The sequence below is a fragment of the Chiloscyllium plagiosum genome, unplaced genomic scaffold, assembly GCF_037043375.1.
Source record: "Chiloscyllium plagiosum isolate Xiang-an unplaced genomic scaffold, Cpla_swu_hap1 HiC_scaffold_17, whole genome shotgun sequence".
Lineage (NCBI taxonomy): Eukaryota > Metazoa > Chordata > Chondrichthyes > Orectolobiformes > Hemiscylliidae > Chiloscyllium > Chiloscyllium plagiosum.
Genome location: NW_028270155.1, coordinates 68398860 through 68419934, shown reverse-complemented (window position 1 = coordinate 68419934; position 21075 = coordinate 68398860). Strand labels below are relative to the sequence as shown.

The following is a 21075-nucleotide window of genomic DNA, read 5'->3' as shown; positions in this document are numbered from 1 at the left end:
AAAAGTGGAAATCTGTTATAAAGGAACTATTTGATGGACACTTGGGTGGATAAGGTGGATAATCTGGGAGTAATCAGCATGGATTTGCAAATGAGATAGTGTTTGATAGACTTGTTGGGAGTTTTTTTTTTGAGGATGTTACTAACAATATTGATAAAGAGTTGATGGATGTATATGGATTTTCAGAATGCTTTTGATAAAGTCCCCCAAAGGAGATTAGTTACATGTGGGGATGGGGGTAATGTAATGTCACAGATTAAGAATGGACTAACAGACATAAAACTGAGTTTAAAAAAAAAAGGACCATTCTTGAGTTGACAGGCTGGGGTTAGTAGGGGGGAACCACAAATATCAGAAATTGGGGGCCCCAGCTGTTCACAGTACGTATCAATGAATTGGATTTTGAGAATCAAATGTAATATTTCCAAATTTGTGGATGATGCTACACTAAGCAAAAACATGGAAGAATATTAACGGATTCAGGAGGATTTGGACAGGTTTAATGAATGAGCAAGATCTTGGCAGATGGAATGTGATGTGGAGAAATGAGAGGTTATCCATATTGGTCTGAGGAGCAGAAGTGCAGAATATTTCTTAAATACAAGGTTGGAAGGTATTGATGTACAAAGGACCTGTCAGTAAAGAATCTTATCAGTAAAGGTTTAAATGCAAGTGCAGAAAGCAATTAGGACAGCTAATGGAATGTTAGCCTTTATTGCAAAAGAATTTGAGAACAAGACTAATTAAGTTGTCTTCAATTGTCTTCAAACGAATCTGGAATATTACAGGTCTGTCGTACAGTGTGTTTGGGCAAACTCTGTCTTTATTCTCTAGGTTCGAAGAATGAGAACTGATCTCAATGAAACCTACAAAATCCTGAGATTGAAAGGATAGATGTTTTCCCTTGGTGGGGCATCTAGAACTAGGCAGCATAATTTAAAAAGAAGAGGGTTGCCATTTAGGACTGAATTTTTTGGTGTAATTTTTGACATCCTCGAGCCAGAGGATAGTGATAGCTCAGTTCTTGACTATGTTGACTTCCTTTCCTGAAGAAGGGCTTATGCCCGAAACGTTGATTCTCCTGCTCCTTGGATGCTGCCTGACCTGCTGCGCTTTTCCAGCAACACATTTTTCAGCTCTGAACTCCAGCATCTGCAGTCCTCACTTTCTCCCATGTTTACAGTAAAGACAGGTTTCTAAACACCAATGGAGTAATGCAATAAGGTATTGAAATATTTGATCAGCCATAATTCAATTAAATGTTGGAACTAGGCTTGATTGACTACTCTTGTTCCGAAGAGATGGGAAGAGTTTTAAAGTGGTAACTCTTGAGCCTAGAGCTTAGGATACTAAAGGCATGGCCACCAGTAGCAAAGATGTTAAAATTGGGAATGATTAAAGTACCAAAATAAGATGAGGATGAAGGATGTATACCTGAAAGGTGGAGTCAGATGTACAGTACGGAAATGGGCCCTTAGGTCCAACTCATCTATGCTGACTAGATATCCCATCCTAATTTAGTTCCATTGGCCAGCACTTGGCCCATATCCCTCTAAACCCTTCTTATACATATACCCATCCAAATGCCTTTTAAATGTTGCAATTGTACCAGCCCTCTGGCAGCTCATTCCATACATGCACCACCCTCTGTGTGAAAAAGTTAACCCTTAGGTCCCTTTTTATATCTTTTCCCTCTCACCCGAAACCTATGCCCGCTAGCTCTGGACTCCCCACCCCAGGGAAAAGACTTTGTCCATTTATCCTATCCATGCCCCTCATGATTTTATAAACCTCTGTATGGTCACCCCTCAGCCTCTGAAGTTTCAGGGAAAACTGCCCCAGCCTCTTCACCCTTTCCCTAGAGCTCAAATCCTCCAACCTTGGGAATATCCTTGTAAAGCTTTCTGAACCCTTTCAAGTTTCACAACATCCTTCCGATCCGAAGGAGACCAGAATTGCATGCAATGTTCCAAAAGTGGCCTAACCAATGTCCTGTACAGCTGCAACATGACCTCCCAACTCTTATACTCAATGCTCTTACCAATAAGGCAAGCATACCAAATACTGCCTGTGACTCTACTTTCAAGGAGCTATGAACCTGCACTCCAAGGTTTTTTTGTTCAGCAACCTTCCCTAGGACCTTACCATTAAGTGTATAAATCCTGCAAAGATTTGCTTTCCCAATACAGCGTCTCACATTTATTTAAATTAAACTCTATCTGCCAGTCCTCAGCCTATTGGCCCAACTGATCAAGATCCCATTTTACTGAGGTTACCTTCTTCCCTGTCCACTACACTTCCAATTATGGTATCATCTGCAAACTTACTAACTATAACTCCTGTGTTCATATCCAAATTGTTTATATAAATTACGAAAAGTAGTGGACGCAACCCTCCACCACCACCCTGTCTTCTACGTTTGCACCAGTTCTGTACCCAAATGGCGAGTTCTCCCCATATTCCACGATCTAACCTTGTTAACCAGTATCCCATAGGGAACCTTGTTGAATGGCTTACTGAAGTTCATTTGGATCACGTCCACCGCTCTGCCCTCATTAGTCCTCTATTACTTTTTCAAAAAACTCAGTCAAGTTTGAGACATGATTTCCCACACACAAAGCCATGTTGATTATCTGTAATCAGTCCTTATCTTTCCAAATAAGTGTGAATCCTGTCCCTCGGGATTCTCTCCAACAACTTGCTCGCCACTGACATCCGGCTCACTGGTCTATAGTTCCCTGGTTTGTCCTTACCACCTTTCTTAAACAATGGTACCACATTAGCCAACCTCCAGTCTTCTGGCACCTCACCTATGAATATCATTGGTACAAATAGCTCAGCACAGGGCCCAGCAATCTCTTCCCTAGCTTCTCTGGGGACTTATCCATCTTTATGCATTTCAAGACATCCAGCACTTCCTCCTCTGTAATATTGACATTTGTCAAGATGTCACCATCTATTTTCCCACATTGTTTATTGTGGAGAAGGACAAGATGTACATTGATGCAAAATACTCATTTAATGTCTTCCCCCATCTGTTGCGGCTCCACACAAGGCTGCCTTGCTGATCTTTGAGGGGCCCTTATCACTCCCTTTTGGCTTTAGTGTATTTGTAAAAACCCTTTGGATTCTCCTTAACCCTCTTTGCCAAAACTATCTCCTGTCCCTTTTTTGGCCTCCTGATATGCCTCTACTCCTGCTGCCTTTATACTCTTCTAAGGATTCACTTGATCTATCCTGTCTATACCTGAAAAATGTTTCCTTCTTTTTCTTAACCAAACCCTCAATTTCTCTAGTCATGCAGCAATCCCTACATCTATCAGTCTTTCCTTTCACCCTAACAGGAATATACTGACTCTGGACTCTCATTCTCATTTCTGAAGGGTTCCCATTTTCCAGCCATCCCTTTACCTGCAAACATCTGCCCCCAATCAGCTTTTGAAAGTTCTTGCCTTCTACTGTCAAAATTAGCCTTTATACAATTTAGAACTTCATCTGGTAGATCTGGTCTATCCTTTTCCACCACTATTTTAAAACTTAGAGTTATGGTCGCTGACCCCAAAATGTTTCCCCACAGACACCTCAGTCACCTGCCCTGCCTTTTTTTCCCCAAGAGTAGGTCAAGTTTTGCACCTTCTCTAGTAGGTATATCCACATTCTGACTCAGAAAATTGTCTTGTATACACTTAACAAATTCCTCTCCACCTAAACCTTACACTGGAACTGCCATAGTGTTAATGTTTGGGAACTTAAAATCCCCTACCATAACCAACCTGTTATTGTTACAGATAACTGAAATCTCCTTATAAGTTTGTTTCTCAATTTCCCGCTGACTATTAGGGGGTCTATAATACAATCCCAGTAAGGTGATCATCCCTTTCTTCTCAGTTCCACCCAAATAACGTCTTTGGATGTATTTCCTGGAATATCCTCCTTCTGTACAGCTGTAATGCTTTCCTTTCTCAAAAACACCACTCCCCCTTCTCTCTTGTTTCCCTTTCAATCCTTCCTGTAGCATTTGTATCCTGGAACAAGCTGCCAGTCCTGACCATCCCTGAGCCATGTTTCTGTAATTGCTGTGATACCTCAGTCCCATGTTCATAACCATGCCCTGAGTTCATCTGCCTTTGCTGTTAGGCCCCTTGCATTGAAATAAATGCAGTTTAATTTATCAGTCCTACCTTGTTCTCTGCTTTGTCCCTGCCTGCCCTGACTGTTTGACTCACTTCTTTCTCAACTGTACCAGTCTCAGATTGATCTCTTTCCTCACTATCTCCCTGGGTCCCACCGCGCCTCCTTACTAGTTTAAGTCCTCCTGAGCAGCTCTAGCAAGTCTCCCTGCCAGTATATTAGTGCCCTTCAAATTTAGGTGCAATCCATCATTCTTGTACTGGTCACTTCTACCCCAGAAGAGAGTCCAATGATCCAAAAAATATGAATCCTTCTTCCATCCTCCAGTTCCTCAGCCACATATTCATTTGCTCTATCCTCTATTCCTATCCTCACTAACTCGTAGCACCAGGAGTAATCCAGATATAATTACCCTCGAGGACATCCTTTTTAAATTCCTACCCAACTTCCTATATTCTCCCTTCAGAATCTCATTCTTTTCCCTTCCTATGTAGTTGGTACCAATGTGTACAATGACCTCTTGCTGGCCCCTCTCCCCTTTTGATGACATTGTGCACCCTCTCTAAGGCATCCTTGATCCTGGCACCAGGGAGGAAACACACCAATCTGGGTTTTTGCTGCTAGTCGCAGAAACATCTGTCTGTGCCTCTGATTAGAGAGCCACCTAACACAATCGATCGCTTGGAACCTGACGTACCTTTCGTTACATTAGAGCTAGTCTTGATACCAGAAACTTGTCTATTAGTGCTACCTTCCCCTGAGAATCCATCACCCTGTACATTTTCCAAAACAGCATAATTGTTTGAAATGAGGATAGCCACAGAATATTTCTGCACTGCCTGCCTACCTCTCTACCTTTCTTGGAGTTAACCCATCTACTTTTCTGCTGCTTTGTTTCCTTCCTATAACTGCCATCCATCACACCACCTAGCTCTTGTAAATTCCTTACTGTCTCTAACTGTCGCGCCAACTGACCCCACTGATCTGACAGGATTCGCAGCCAACGGCATTTATTGCAGAAATAATCCTCAGTAACCCATAAACTCTCTCGAAACTTCCACATCCGACAAGAAGAGCACATCACTCTACTAAAAGCCATTTTGCTGCTTTCAATCTACAGGCCCAGAAAATAGCACAGTCTTTTTGCTTTACAAAACATTGCTGTAGGCTAACTTAATACTTATGGCTTATATTTGTAAAATTTAATCGAGACAGATCCCAGTAAAAACAAATAAACAAGAAAGAACCCACTGTACTCACTATAGTAGATTTAGATTAGATTAGATTAGATTAGATTAGATTAGATTAGATTAGATTACTTACAGTGTGGAAACAGGCCCTTCGGCCCAACAAGTCCACACCGACCCGCCGAAGCGCAACCCACCCATACCCCTACATTTACCTCTTTACCTAACACTACGGGCAATTTAGCATGGCCAATTCACCTGACTTGCACATCTTTGGAATGTGGGAGGAAACCGGAGCCCCCGGAGGAAACCCACGCAGACACTGGGAGAACGTGCAAACTCCACACAGTCAGTCGCCTGAGTCGGGAAGTGAACCCGGGTCTCTGGCGCTGCGAGGCAGCAGTGCTAACCACTGTGCCACCGTGCCGCCCACAAAGCGGCACGGTGGCACAGTGGGTCTATACTTACAGCAAGTATATTTACAGCAAGTCTATACTTAGGCTATACTTAAACTATGCTTAAAACTGTTCACTTATCTGTTTCTGTGCTGTAACCTGTCCTAAACAAGTTCCTCCAAAATCAGTTACGAATTTCGCTGGTTAAGTTTTGCTCAGCACATTCCGATGTCCAGAGATATATGAATCAACCAGTGAAGGCAGTAACTGCTGTCAGTTAGCAGTGTAGATTTCTTTTTTTCTCTCTCCCTTACAAACAATGTGATCGATGCCCCTTTTGTCTTTTTCCCTTTTAAAAATGCTGTTATTTTGACTTTATTTTTCTCTCCAAATTTCCAGAACAATTGCAACAGCATATAAAACAGCATTAAATTATCTGCAATGAGTCGAAAAGTCTACTCGTCTCTATATTCTCAATGGTAACTAGGGGTGGGCAATAAATGTTGGCCCAATTGGTGCTGCCCAAATGCCATAAATGAAATTTATTATACAGGACTTCTCTGTATATAATGTGAGGTACTGTATTTTAGTGCAAAGAATGGGATTGCATACTCCTTGCACATCATTAAAGTAACAGTACACAAGATAATCAGGGTGTTTTTTAGAAAAGCAAAGCATTTGGATTCATTTCTAGTAGGAAAGATTTGAAAAGTCGAAGTTATTTTAGATCTGCATATAGCCTTGTCCAAACAATACTTGTGGGAATACTTCAGACAGTTTTGTCTCTATACCAAGAGGGTAGTGAAGTACTGCAGAACTTGCAGACAATATTTATTAAACAATGTAAGAACTGAGAGATTATACTTATCAGGAAAGATTTGAACAGTCTAGGGCATCATTCTAGAAAAGAGTTCTTATAATATGGCAGTTCTTTTAAAGGTAATGAGAAGATTTGATACATTAAATTTCAGAGAAAATATTTCCACACTTGGGCAAGGTCGAACCTAGGGCTGTAAATATGAAATAGTAGCTAATAAATCCAATATGTAACTCTAGCTATTTTTATTCAGAATGTGGAACTGTCTACTTTAAGGAGTAATTGTGATGCATAGTAAAAATACATGTTTGGGGAACCAGATTAAGTATGTGATGGTGAAATTAATAGAATATTAATTGGTTGAGATGAAGAAAGGTGTGAGGAGACTTTTGTGGAGCAGAAATACTGGAATGAACCTCATGGGCCTGTTTCTGTGACAGTCATATTTTGTAATTTTTTGTGATCTGATTGCATCCTCACATAGCAAGACATCTTTAAACATGGCAAAATGACTAACAGATAATTTTACAATATTACTTCATTATACTTTCACCTACATCAGAAATCTTGCTAATTTCCTTTCAAGTGAGTGGTATACTTGGAGCTGATTTGATTAGTATAAATTTTATTGAATTATCAGCAAAATGCCTCTTGCATATAATTAATGGACTGAGTGAAATCTTATAATTTACTGTTTAGCACCAGCTAATTTCCCCATTCAACAGAAATTTTTAAATTAGTAATAGTAAAGTAGATATTTTCATTTTGTACATCTTACAATTTTGATTTTATATCCATATAGTTAATTAGGAGCTATGATGGACTGGCTCATTAAATTACATTATCTTATTAAATTTGTGATTAGTTCAAATCTCAGTTCAAAATGCTTCCCTGTTTTAATGGCTAACAAAACCAATAACAGAATTAGATGGACCCATTTCTGGTCTGTTTATTAACTCGTTCCTCTCAGTTTTGACTTGCCTATGTCATGTTCAGTCCTTGCTGACAGAGAATCCTTCTACATGTAATGTAACAGCTGATCCAAATTTGCGAAGTTGCCATGTTGTTCAAGACAAAGTCTGAACAATGCATTCAAATGAAGTGAAAGTTAACTGCAGTTTGTATGTTAATGACTTCTGCAGATTTGAGTTTTTCAACAAAATGTGTATTCACTTGTTGCATTTTCTGTAAAATGTTTTACTATGAATTTGCTTAAATGCCCACGTACTTGACTTGTGACAATGTCATCTCCATTTCCTCAGGCTGATCATCCAGCACTTGAATTCAGCCAAGGTATGGAGGAAACATTTGGAGCTGACCCTGAGTTTGCACAAAATGATGTTCCGAATGAGGACTTCGAGGCACGGGGCAGTCGCTTCTCAAAGTCAGCAGATGAGAGGCAACGAATGTTAACACAGCGCAAAGAGGAGTTACTGCTTCAAGCTCGGAGGTATGGTATGACTAAACTGGGGAAAATTTGTGGTTAATCCCTGACTGATCAGTTATTATGGGCATTATAAGATTGTCAAGCAATTTTAGAAACTAAATAGAAAATGTTAATCTGTTAACTTGGATATGAAACTCTTAATGTTACTTCATCTCTTAAAGTTTAGCTTCTAATTCATATTATTATTGCATCTCTTTTTTTAAAAAAAAATGCGAGATAGCATGACTGAATACAAATGAATTTTTCACTGATTTGATAACCAGCATGGATTTGTAAAGATTCTGACAAACTAGTTTGAATTTTTGAACAAGTGAGAAAAATCGTTGAAAAGTGGAATGTCTGTGGAAGTTACCTCTATGAACTTCCAGAAGGTATTTAATTAAATCCCTTGTAAGAGATTTAGTTAAACTTGAAGCTGATGGAATGAAAGGCAGATTATTGACCTGGTTAAGAAATCGTGATTGACAGGAGTCAACTTAAAAATGATGGGCTGTACTTGGCAGGATATGAGTAGTGATCTCCTGCAGGGCTCTAATTGGCAAGTAGCCATGTTTATTAATTACTCGTATGATTGAGTAGATAGTCTCATTCAATTTGTTTATAATGCCACATCAATCTTTATGGTTTTGGACATACTACAGATAACACAAAATTATGAAAACATATTTATAGGTTAAGTTAATGGGCAAAAATGTGATACATGGATTTCAATAGAGCTCAATGTCAGGTTATCCACTTGGAATCATAACAAAAATGATCTTACTTTAATACTGTAAAACGTAAGGTCCAAAGAGATGTATGCACGTCATAAAAATATCATGGACAGATACTGGAAATAATAAAAAAATTATAAAAATGCCAATCTTTTGATCAAAAGTACTAGAATGCAAGTTATGGAGTCCTATGTTCACTTTGAGACATAATCAGCATCATATTTATAAGGTGTACTTAATATAATGCATTATTCCCTTGTGCTTCACATGATCATTATAAAATTAAGTATGGGCCCAACCATGTAACAAAGTATTGGGTCAGCCATCCAAAGCTTTGGTCAAAGGGGTAAGGGTTTAAGTGTCTTGAGCAAAACATAAGATAGAAAGGTGTAGGGAAGGTATACACGAGCTTGAAATAAAACAAATGGATTAAAAAAACCCTGAAAGAATAGCAGTTGCTATAAATCAGCAACAAAAACAAATTGCTGGAAAAACTAAGCCAGCCTGGCAGCATCTATGAAATCAAAGTTAACATCTTGGGTCCAGTGACCCTTTTTACGTTCTTGAGAATTTTAATTTTGCAGCTGACAACAAGTTTAGAGGGGTGATGAGCTTTATTTGCTTTCACTTTGACTTTGATGATAACCAAACATTGACATGGAAACAAAAAATAGAAGGGAGGCCAGATAGAGATCTTTGGGGGAAATTGTACAGGGCCAGGAAGAGATGACATTGATATTGATTCTCTGGCTATGGGAGCATCTGTACAATAGGGTTGAGGTGGGATCAGTCTGACTTCCAGCTGGATAACTGTGGAAAGCCAATTTGGACAAAAGTATGTAGGGTTGTTGACAATTGGAAGGATGTTCTTAAACCTATACTGCAATTCAGAGATTAGCAGACTGATACCCAGGCTCTGAGGGTGAAAGTTTGTGGAGAGATGACATTTTAAGGCGTTTTTAAGGTATATCAGTTCAGCTGGAAAACAGTTGTTGTTTGGGGTTGGAACATAGGACTATGAAATATAGCCATCAAGGCTTTTTCAGGAGTAAAGGTAGGTGACCCCTGCAAAGATTGAAATTATTTTGCAGATAGTCAGAGGTATTTAAATACAGAAAGACCCTTCAACCCATCATGTCTTCATCAGTCATTTATCTATCTTAGCGAGTTTTGAGAAGAGTTTAGCTCAGGTTGAGGTTCTGGATGTAGTTTTGCTTGCTGAGCTGGAAGGTTCATTTTTGGACTTTTCGTCACCATGCTAGGTAACCCCTTCAGTGAGCCTCCGGATGTTGTACTGGTAGTGCAGCCTCCAGATAAAGCACTGGTGGTGTAGCCTGCTTTCTATTTATATGTTTGAGTTTCCTTGGGTGGTGATGCCATTTTCTATGATGTTATCGTTTCCTGTTCTTTTTCTTATGCGGTGGTAAATGGGATCTAAATCAATGTGTTTGTTGTTAGAGTTCTGGTTGGAATGCCATGCTTTTAGGAATTCTCATGCATGTCTCTGTTTGACTTGTCCTCAGATGGATATGTTGTCCCAGTCGAAGCAGTGTCCTTCCTCATCCGTATGTAAGGATACTAGTGAAAGTGGCTCATGTCTTTTTGTGACTAGTTGATGTTCACATGATAAGCAAGCAGAAACATAGCCACCAGGATCATTAACGTCAACTAGTCACAAAAAGACATGACCCACTCTCAGTAGTATCCTTACATACAGATGAAGAAGGACACCACTTCGACTGGGCATTCCAACCGGAACTCTATCAACAAACACATTTGACTTGGATCCCATTTACCACCCCCTGAGAAAAAGAACAGGAAATGACATCACCATAGGAAATTATGTCACCACAGAAAATGCCATGATCAACCCAAGGAAACCAAAACACATAAATGGAAAGCAGGCTACAGCACTTGTGCTTCATCTGGAGCCTCACTGAAGATGTTACCCAATATAGTGATGAAACGTCTGAAAACTAACCTTGCAGCTCAGTGAGCAAACCTATATCCATTTATCCATCTATTTTAGTCTCCTTTTACAGCACTTGGCCCATAGCCTTGTATGCTGTTGTGTTTCATGTGCTCTTCTAAATAGTTCTTAAATGTCTTGAAGCTTTCTGCCTCTACCACTCTTTTAGGCAGTAAGTTCCAGATGTTCTTCACCTTTTGCTCAAATCCCCTCTGACCCTCTTGCTGCTCATGTTAAAACTATGCCGCCTGGTTTTTGACCTTTCTGCAAAGTGGAAAAATTTCTCTATCTGTACCTTAGTTATTCCTGTTATAACCTAAGTCAGATCTCCCCTCAGCTGCCTTAGCTCTAGAAAACAATGCCTACCTATTCAGCATTGCTTTTTGGCTGAAGCATTCCAGACCTAGCAACATGGTAGTGAATTTCTTCTGCATCCTCCTGGAGCGTAATCATGTTTTTTTCTGTAGTGAGGAGCTGAACAGCACATGTTAGTTAGGCCACAATTGAAATACCATGTGCAGTCCATCAACACACTTGCTGTTGTATTCAATGCCTTGATAAATAAAGACTAGTATCAATAAAGTAGGCAATTTCTGGATTGTTTCTGCTGCCATGTGTTAGTCAGAGTAGGATTAAGCAGATAGGGCAAGTGAATGCATGGCTGAGGAACTGGAGCAGCAATTCAGATTTTTTGGATCGTTGGAAGCTCTTCTAGGGCTGAGGTGACCTGTAAAAGAGTATGGATTGCACCCAAACTGGAGATTTTCTACAGCTACTTGAGAGGGTTTAAACTCGTCTAGAAGTAGGGTGTGACCCTGAACAATGGTGAGACAAAAGGGAAGGTTGATGCTCATGCAGAAGCTCGAAAGAGCAAGGTAAATAGACAAGGCAGGAAAGAGCACAGGAGAGAATGAAATAATTCTGAAGAATTAAATTGCATTTATTTGAATACAAGAGGCCTGACAAATAAGACAGATGAACTTGAGTCATGAATGGGTACATGAGACTGGGATATCATAGCTATTGCAGAAACATGGCTGAAGGATGGACAATATTGGTAGCTCAATGTTCCAGACTGCAGAAGTTATAGGAAGAATACAAGGGGAGGCAAGAGAGGACGGGGAGTGCTGTTTTTGATTCAGGAAAACATCAGTACAGTGATTAGAGAGGGTATTCCTGAGGAATGATCCAGTATCACTATATGGGTGGAACTGAGAAATAGGGGTGGTAATTTTGGGATTGTGCTATAGGCCCTCCATTACTAAGTCGGAAATTTGTAGTGAGATTGCAGATACTATAGCTATAAGAATAATGGAGTTGTAATTGGGGATTTTAACTTTTCAAGCATAGACTCTGACTGCCATAGCATTCAGGTCTTGGGTGGGGAGGAATTTGTTTAAGAATATTTTCGGTCAATATGTAGATGGCACAACTAGAGAAGGGGCAAAACTTGTCCTCCTCTTGGGAAATAAAACAGATCAAGTGACTGAGGAGTTAGTGGGGGAGCACTTTGGGACCAGTGGTCATCATTCTATTAGTTTTAAAATAGTTAATGGAAAAGGATAGGCTTTGTCTGCAAGTTAAAGCTCTAAATTTGGGGCAGGGCCAATTTTGATAAGATTACATAGGAACTTTCAAGAGTTGATTGGAAGCTATTCAAAGGTAGAGGAGCATCTGACAAATGGGAAGCTTTCAAAAGCAAAGTAATAAGAGTTTAGAACCAGCATTATTCCTCTTAATGTGAAGGGTAAGGCTGGCAGGAGTAAGGAGCACCAGATGACCAGAAATATTGAGGCTCTGGTCAAAAAAGGGGCATATTGCCAGGTATATGCTGTTGGCATCAAGAGGATCTCTTGAAGACTATAGGAGAATTTGGAGTTTACTTTTAGAGGGTAATCAGGATGGCAAAAGGAGACATGAGATAACTTTGGCATATAAGGTTAAGGATAATCTAGAGATGCTAAAAGCAAATTAAGGCAAAAGAGTGATTGGGGAGAGAATAGGGCCCCTTGTCTCTGTTCTCTTGTCCATGTTTATCGTGGAGAAATATGTGGAAGCTAGGGAATTTGCAGGGAGTCATAGAGATGTACAGCATGGAAACAGACCTTTTGGTCCAACTCATTCACGCCGAACAGGTATCCAAAACTAATATAGTCCCATTTGCCAGCATTTGGCCCATATCCCTCTTAAACCCTTTCTACTCATATACCCAACCAGATGCCTTTTAAATGTTGTAATTGTACCAGCCTCCTTCATTTCTTCGTTCCACATGCCATCCTCTGCTTGAAAAGGTTGTCCCTTAGGTCCCTTTTACATTTTTCCCCTCCTCACCCTAACCCATGCCTTCCAGTTTGGGACTTCCACACCCCAGGGAAAAGACCTTGTCTTATTTATCCTATCTGTGCCCCTCATGATATTATAAACCTCTGAGGTCACCCCTCAACCTCCAACACTCCCGGGAAAACAGCCCCAGCCTATTCAGCCTCTTACTATAGCTCAAATCCTCCAACCCTGGCAACATCCTTGTAAATCTTTTCTGAACCCTTCCAAGTTTCACTACATCCTTCCCATAAGAGGGAGACCAGAATTGCACACACTATTCCAAAAGGGGCCTAATCGATGTCCTGCACAGCTGCAACATGACCTCCCAACTCCTCTAGTCAATATTCTGACCAATAAAGGAAGGTCTACCAAACACCGCCTTCACTATCCCTATCTATCTGCAACTCTAGTTTCAAGGATCTACGAACCTGCACTCCAAGGTTTCTTTGTTCAGCAACACTCCCCAGGGCCTTACCATTAAGTAAATAATGTTTTGAAAAGAGTCCATATTACAGAAGAGGTGTTTGGATTCTTGAAACAAAGATAGATAAATCCCTGGGACATAATCAAGACATTGTTGGAAGATAGGGAAGACGTTGTGGGGCCCTTAGCGGAGATGTTTGTATCGTTGACAGCCCAGATAAGTTGCCAGAAAACTGGAGGATGGTTAATGTTGTGCCATTGTTTAAGAAAGACTGCAAGGAAAAGCTAGGGAACTACAGACAAGTGAGCCCAACATCTGGTGGGTGGGTTGTTGGAATTCTGAGAGAGGATCTATATGAATTTGGAAAAGTAAGGACTGATTAGAGTGTCAAATTTGAGAGATATGATTTCCCACGCGCAAAGCCATGCTGACAGAGTATTTTTATGAAGAGATGACCAAGAAGATAGATGAGGGCTTGTTAACTACATGGACTGTAGCGAGACCTTCAACAGGGGACCGCGTAGTAGACTGGTTAGTAAGGCTAATTAATTACATGGAATCTCGGAAAATCTAGCCAATTGGATGCACAATTTGCTGTATGGTAGGAGATAAAGGATTGCGATAGAGTTGTTTTTCAGACTGTGACCTGTTACCAGCAGTGTGCTGAAAGGATCGGCACTGGGTCCACTGTAATTTGTCATTTGTATAAAAGATTTGGATAAGCATGTAGAAGGCATGGTTCGTAGGTTTAGATGACATCAAAAATGGTGGCTTCTTGGACAGTGCAAGGTTTTCTAAGAGTATAATGAGATCAACTGGATTAGTGGGTTGAGGAGTAGTAGAAGGAGTTTAATTCAGTAACATGAGAGGTATTTATTTTGGTAAGACAAACCAGGGCAGGAATTGTACAGTTAATGGTAGGACCCTGGGGATTGTTGTCAAACAGAGACTAGGGGGTGCAGGTGCATAGTTCCTTGAAAGTGGCTTCACAGGTAGCAAAATTGGTAGAGAACACATTTGGCATGCTTGCCTTCATTGGTCAGAACATTATGTACAGGAGTTGAGGCATAAAGTTACAGCTGTATAAGACATTGGTAAGGCCATATTTGGATACTGCACACAATTCTGATTTCCCTGTAAAAAGAAGGATATTAATAAACTGGAAAAGGTGCATAAAGGATTTGCAAGAACGTTGCTCGGAGTAGAAGATTTGAGTTATAAGAGGAGACTGGACAGGCTGTGACATTTTTTCCCCAAAGCATAGGAAGCAGAGCGGTGATCTTAGGGTTTGTAAAGAAGGCATTGTTGAAGCGAATAACCAAGGTATTTTTCCCCAGGATAGGGGAGTCCAAATCTCCTCGGCAAAGGTTTAAGAAGTGAGGGGTAAGATTTTAAAGGAACCTGGAGGCAATTTTTTTTATTAAAACATTGGATGGTACATATATAGAACCAGCTGCCAGAGGAAGTGGTAGAGGCAGATACAACATTTTAGACATTTGGGCAGGTACATGGGCAGGAAACGCTTCTAGAGCGATGTGGTCCAAATGCAGGCAAATGGGGCTAGTTCAGTTCAGGAAACCTGGTTGACTTGGATGGTTTTGGCTGAAGGGCTTGTTTCTAGGCTGTGTAACTCTGTCCCACGTGCCACCTTAACCACCTTTATCCTTCAAAGATTTATGGATCACACCCAAGGTCTCTATTCTTCCTGGTGTCCTAGCGTTTGACATGTACTCACTTGCCTTGTTAGTCCTCCTCCCAAAAGATAACCTGCCTCACTTTTCAGGATTAAATTGTATTTGCTGCTCTTCAGCCATTTTATGACCAGCTCATCTATATCATATTGTAGTCTAAGACTTTTCTTGCTATTTGCCATACCTCAAATTTGTCATCTGCCAGCTTACTGATTATATTTTTTGCTTTCATACTTTTATTAATGTACACTACAAACAGCGAGTCACCCAGCCCTGAACACTGCGCACTGGCTAAATGCATCCAATCATAAAAATTATCATCAATCGCTCTCTGCTTTCTGCCATCAAGCCAATTTTGAATTCAATTTGCCAAACTGACCTCCATCCCATGGGCTGTTAGCTTCTTAACAGCTCGCATGACAGACTGGATGTGAGAAGTCTGACTGAAGTCCATGTAGACTATAGCAACTGCACTATTCTTATCTGTACATCTAGTCACCTCCTCTTCAAAAGAAAATTCTATGAAATTTGTTAGACATGATCTCCCCCGATAAAAGAATGCTGACTATCCTTGATTTAAACCATGTCTGTCCAAGTGACGATTACTTCTGACCGTCAGAACTTTTCTCTAATAGTTATAATACTGTCCCAGTTGATGCTGAATCTAGTGTTAAATTTAAGTCTGAGATAAATGGATTTTTGTTCATTCAAAAGCATTGAGGGATAATAGTGAGGGTGGGCATGTGTCATTAAGTCATACATTAGTACATTGAACGATGGAACGATGGAACAAATTTGAGAGGCTAAATGATCATCACTTGTCCCTGTTTTGTTCAAGGCTGTTTTAGAGGCATTATTTAAATATATGGCATAGAGCCCCTTAAATTCATGCAGATAGTAGCGAGGAAGAATGGTTTGGAAGAGGAACCAATTTTTAGTCAAAAGTTAAACCTTGCGAAATTCTTATTTAGATTAGATTCCCTACAGTATGGAAACAAGCCCTTAGGCCCAACAAGAACACACTGATCCTCCGAAGAGTAACCCACCCTATATTTAAAACCCTATGAGCAATTTATCATGGCCAATTCACCTGACCTGCATATCTTTGGATTGGGGAGGGGGGGGGAGAGGAGATCTGTACCACCTAGGGGAAACCAACGCAGACACTGAGAGAATGTGCAAATTCCCCACACGCAGTTGCCTGATGCAGGAATTGAGCCCGGGTCCCCGGCTCTGAGAGGTAGCAGTGCTAGCCACTGTGCTGCTCCGTTTGAACACTAAATAAGCAACTCTACAAAAAGGTACCTAATCTTACAGATAGACGTATCATAAATGAGCAATTTTGTTTTTTGAAAAGCATTGAACTTTAATTGTTAAGCTCAGCAGCTCTAAGGCACATGCGCTATGATTTAAGACTGTCTATACTCTGTTCTGGTCTTCTGCGATAAGCAAATTTCTTGACTGTTTCATATTCAGCATTTTATTGCTTTTGTAATCAAGAGTACCATGAAATACAAATCTTCTCAAAATGAGGTACAATGCTTTTGTTCACTGAAAGTGCTGAAAATCAGTTATTTCGCCAGCGAGCAAGGAAAGCAAGTCCAAAAGGCTGATGTTCTGGGCTGCTAAGGAAAAACCTGTTCTTCGCTTAGTCCCTGTAACATTCATGGATAACATGTTAAAGAGTAATGACCAAAAGTAATTCATCAACTTTTGTCTATTAGCATAGTAAATTGTCCCAAGGTTTCACCATGATAGCAAAAAAAAATCATACTGCAAAGGAAACACCAGGGCTGAAGACTGAAAAGTGCTAGGTTTTAGTGTCTTGAATAGCTTAGTATAGATTCCAATGAGACAATTGCATAGGTAAAGATATCAAATAATTAATTCAAAGTCAGGAAGCGAGAATTTTCATTTATATAGCACCTTAACTGATTTCAGGACTTTTCAAACAGTTTTGACTGAAAAGTACTTTTGAAGTGTAAGATGTGGCAATTAATTTTCATGCAATGGACAGATTTTGATTGTTGTTGTTAACCTGCATAACATTCACTGGTGTTGCCAAAGAAAGATTCTACTGGAGAAGAATGATTTCCTTAAAGATATCTTTAAAGTAGGCTGCATCACACAGCTTGTTAGCATGCAGTATGTAAAATATTAATAATTTGTGAAGTATGGGGGAGGGTGGAGAGAGGGCACAGTTTACTTAACAGCATCAATTTGCTTATGGCATTGAAAGAAAACACAATTGGATATAAGTACTATAAGACTGCCTTGATTTCATCGTGATCTGATCTTGAACTTGTTAGTACATACAACTATTAAAATTTGAAAATAAAAAAAATCTGTGTTCAGATGCTGTGCAAGTGAGTTAGATAAATGTTAGTGTTTTGACTTGATGACTCAGTGGAGTGCTTCCTTACTTGCTGACTATTCACGGTCATCCACTCTGCACAGCCTGATCATGTTCACGACCATATCAAGTTCAGGACTCAGACCAACTACATGTTTGAAAAAATCTACTGGTATAAAGGGATCCTTGGGAGGAGAGAGATGACTGAAATTGTTGCTTATTATAATGACCTGCAAATTTATCTTCTCACAGACGGTACGTAAATAGGAGCCAGCATGAAGGAAACAATTTATCAAATGTAAGCATGTCCACTGAGCCACCTGTCAACATGGACTCTCTTACTTTGCGGCGTCGAACCTTGGCAGCTGCAGCAGAAAGACGTCTCCAGCAACGACAGGACTCTTAGTTCTGATGATGTGACACTGGGAGCTTACACTCTCTGAACGACATGTCTGGCTCTGTTTTTGCAGCAGCAAAGGGAGTAGCATCACAAACCACTCTGCAAATCATGCCATTGAGCTGGAGAGTTGTATATCTCGTAATGTGGCTGCACTAATGGAGCTGGATCACAACAGTATTGGGGGTGGGAAATGGCATGAATGGTTATTTTTTTACATACAGCCTTTGTGAAAACAATAAACAGCTTTTTACTTGCAAAAATAAATCTTAGTAGCTGCACGTGTCTGAAGGCTACTTTCAAACTCTTAAACTGCAGAATTTATGCAGTCTGCAAGGTTGCCTGTGGTGAATTTTGGAAGGCTGTTTGGTTCAAACAACTTATTGGGCACTACAGCATTGCTCCCTGGGGCCCATCAGCAACTGCGCTGAAAAGTGACATGTGTGCTGCGATATTTGGCAACTAATTTAATTTCTTTGTCGTTTCCCATTATACAGGAGGCATGGAACACTTTAAACCTACAGCACATCCTGCACCCTCTCCTTATTGCAGGTCATATGCAATAATTGCCTGTCTTCTACACAAGCTTCCATGCCATTTTGGCACAAAGTTTTAGTTCTGTTTCTGATTTTCTAGTTCTTGTTTCAAATGATCACATGTTATTTTAACTGCAATTCTGTTATTTCTTTAATTGATGCATCCTAAAGTTTATGAATGTATTATGTCAGAACCCGGCTGTTTCTGGCATGTGTCATGGCCATGGATTGATTTGCTTTTGATATCTTCTGAGTTATAACTCAGTTGATTAGTTAGAAATGAAGTGTGAGTGGTTGGGACAGTGTGATGCATGGTAACATCATGTCATTTCAATATTTTCATGAAAGTACCAAGCCCATATTTTTAAATAGCTTTAAGCAACTTCAACCTGTTTCCCAGAACTTGCTACCTTCAAAAACATGTCACTCCCTCTACAGCCATAGCCATTCTCATTTATCATGGAAATTACACTATCTAATATTAAAGTAGCATATGAAAACCTAAAACCTGGCATCCTGTCCACTCTAGGTGTATTAATTCTTGGAACGTTGACTGTGATTTGCCAGAAATGTCCTTTTAAGTTCTGAATATTTGCAGATGGTTGGATTTGTTTGATCCAGCTGTATGGTGTTTTATATAGGGTCTGTGGTACTGATCATGTAACAACTTGGTGACTTGAGCATTTAATTTTAAATAAAGTATTACACGTTTGCTCTTGCATTCAGCTTAATCTTTATCATCAGACATGCAAATTACAGAATTTGCATTTGTTTTTACTCCCTAATTCTCTGTCCAATATATTTTGAGTACACTTTGATTTACACCAATTTTATCTCATAACAGGTTACTGTCCTTTAAATTCTACCAAATATGTCAGCATGTAGACATTTGGATGACTTGAGAGTACTTGCTGGTCTCTGCCTTGTTTGAATAATGCGTTTTGGATGTTTTGCCACAATAATGACTGCTGGAGTTACAATAAGTTGAGGTATAGCTTTATCCAAAAATCTTGCTTTTACTTATTTCAAACATTTAACATTTTACCTTCCTTTCCCTGGATGAACCGTAGCCAATTTTTAGAAAGTTAGTTCAGCAACCTAAATGATATGGAATTGGAAGTCAATTTAATCACTCATTTTTATGAATACATGAACTATATTCTGACATGTTTTTCAGATTCTGCACTTAACTAGGTAGGCAGGGGTGGTAACTGCTTGATGCTGATACAGGCTTTACAATAGCTTTGTAATTCTGTGTTAAAGGGAGGGGTCCTTCAAATGTCAGAGCAATGTGATTAAGTGTTTATAATTATTTTTGACCTTTTTTAACTGAACTCAAACCTGATGTAAATTGTAATAGGAACACTTTATTGTGCACTTGTAAAACAGCAATCTCTTAGAGCCTTTCATATTGTACTGAAATCTCTCAGGGATGGGTGAAAGTGTAACACTTTGCAAAAAGCCTTGTGATGCTTTTCCTGAAATAGTTTCCAATATACAGTTTGTTTTACATATAAAAGAGCTATTACCCTATTTTTGTTTTTCTGGAATTATTTAAATAAAGTTCATTTTCTGGTTTGTCCAAAGTGAAAGTTGTAAACATTCTTTAAGCGGCTTTATTGAGAGGATTTATTTATTGAATATTTAACTGATCATGTGTTCTTGACCTTATTCCTTTATGTGTGGTCCTTTTCTGTAAAGAATTCTCCATGATTTACAATTTAAATGGCACTTGTATTAATACTGTTCAATGTCAGGAATAGGATTTTCCACCGGTAAGTTCATAGTATAGACCTGGAAACCATAATGTACATCGTTCTGCAATGTTTGGAGCAGACTTGAGGGTCTTCAATGATCTACTCCTGATCTGCATAATTTGCCTGTGCTGGTACTAAGTCAAAAGCAAGGGTGTTAATGCTATGTAATGGAATGTATCAGCTATTTTGGATACATGGAAGTGTTTCTGTTTATACAAAATGCTGAGTCATCTTTTTAATTCCATATTAAATTCTGTCTCATTCCTGCAGCTGTTATAACTGTATGCTAAATCTCATAAGGAAGGAAAAATATGTCAATGCTTGCTTTTCATAACTGTTTAGCAGGCTGCATTTGGATAGGAAGATTTTGTGTGTAGTCTTGGACTTGGTTATGGTGTACCCTGTCATCAAATAGCTTTCTGGTGCTTAATTATACTAAACAAACATCTAACAGTCACTTAAACAAAGTGACTGTTTGATATTTGTCACAAATCGTGGAACACAAATCATTGTTTCAGATCAATCCACACTTAGCCTAAATCCACACTTAGCCACCCTTCAATGCTTCAGGTAAATATTGAGGCAATGCCTTCATCTAGCAGAGGCTATGGTTTGGTTTGGTGTGTGTGTGTGTTTTTACCCATATCAATATTACTAATTTTGTACCTGTAGTGATGCTTGGCAGAACAGGAAAAAAACTATCATGTGCCCTAGTTCCTCCTTGTCATCTCCTAAAGATGTGGAATCTCAACACTGCAATGGCATCTAAAACATCTGTCGTCTACTATGGTTCAACACACATTTTACGTCTTCTACAGAATGTGAACGTGCCAGTTTCTATACAAGATAGATATATGTGGGAATGCAGTGGCCTTCACTCCAGTAACGTTCATACAACTGAAACCACAGAGCATGTCGTGGAATTCTAAATTGGGT

The 21075-nt window shown here is 39.6% G+C and overlaps 1 protein-coding gene across 2 annotated transcripts in view; it reads left to right on the top strand.

The window, feature by feature from the left end:
* Positions 1 to 19968, top strand: part of amfra (autocrine motility factor receptor a) — a 76600-nt gene extending 56632 nt beyond the window's left edge. For both annotated transcript variants that reach the window (XM_043707303.2, XM_043707302.2), the window contains 2 exons: positions 7793 to 7980; positions 17702 to 19968. In XM_043707303.2, coding sequence (XP_043563238.1) covers positions 7793 to 7980; positions 17702 to 17855 — 342 coding nt within the window. In that variant the 3' untranslated portion in view covers positions 17856 to 19968. The remainder of the gene's footprint in view (positions 1 to 7792; positions 7981 to 17701) is intronic.
* Positions 19969 to 21075: the final 1107 nt, after the last annotated feature.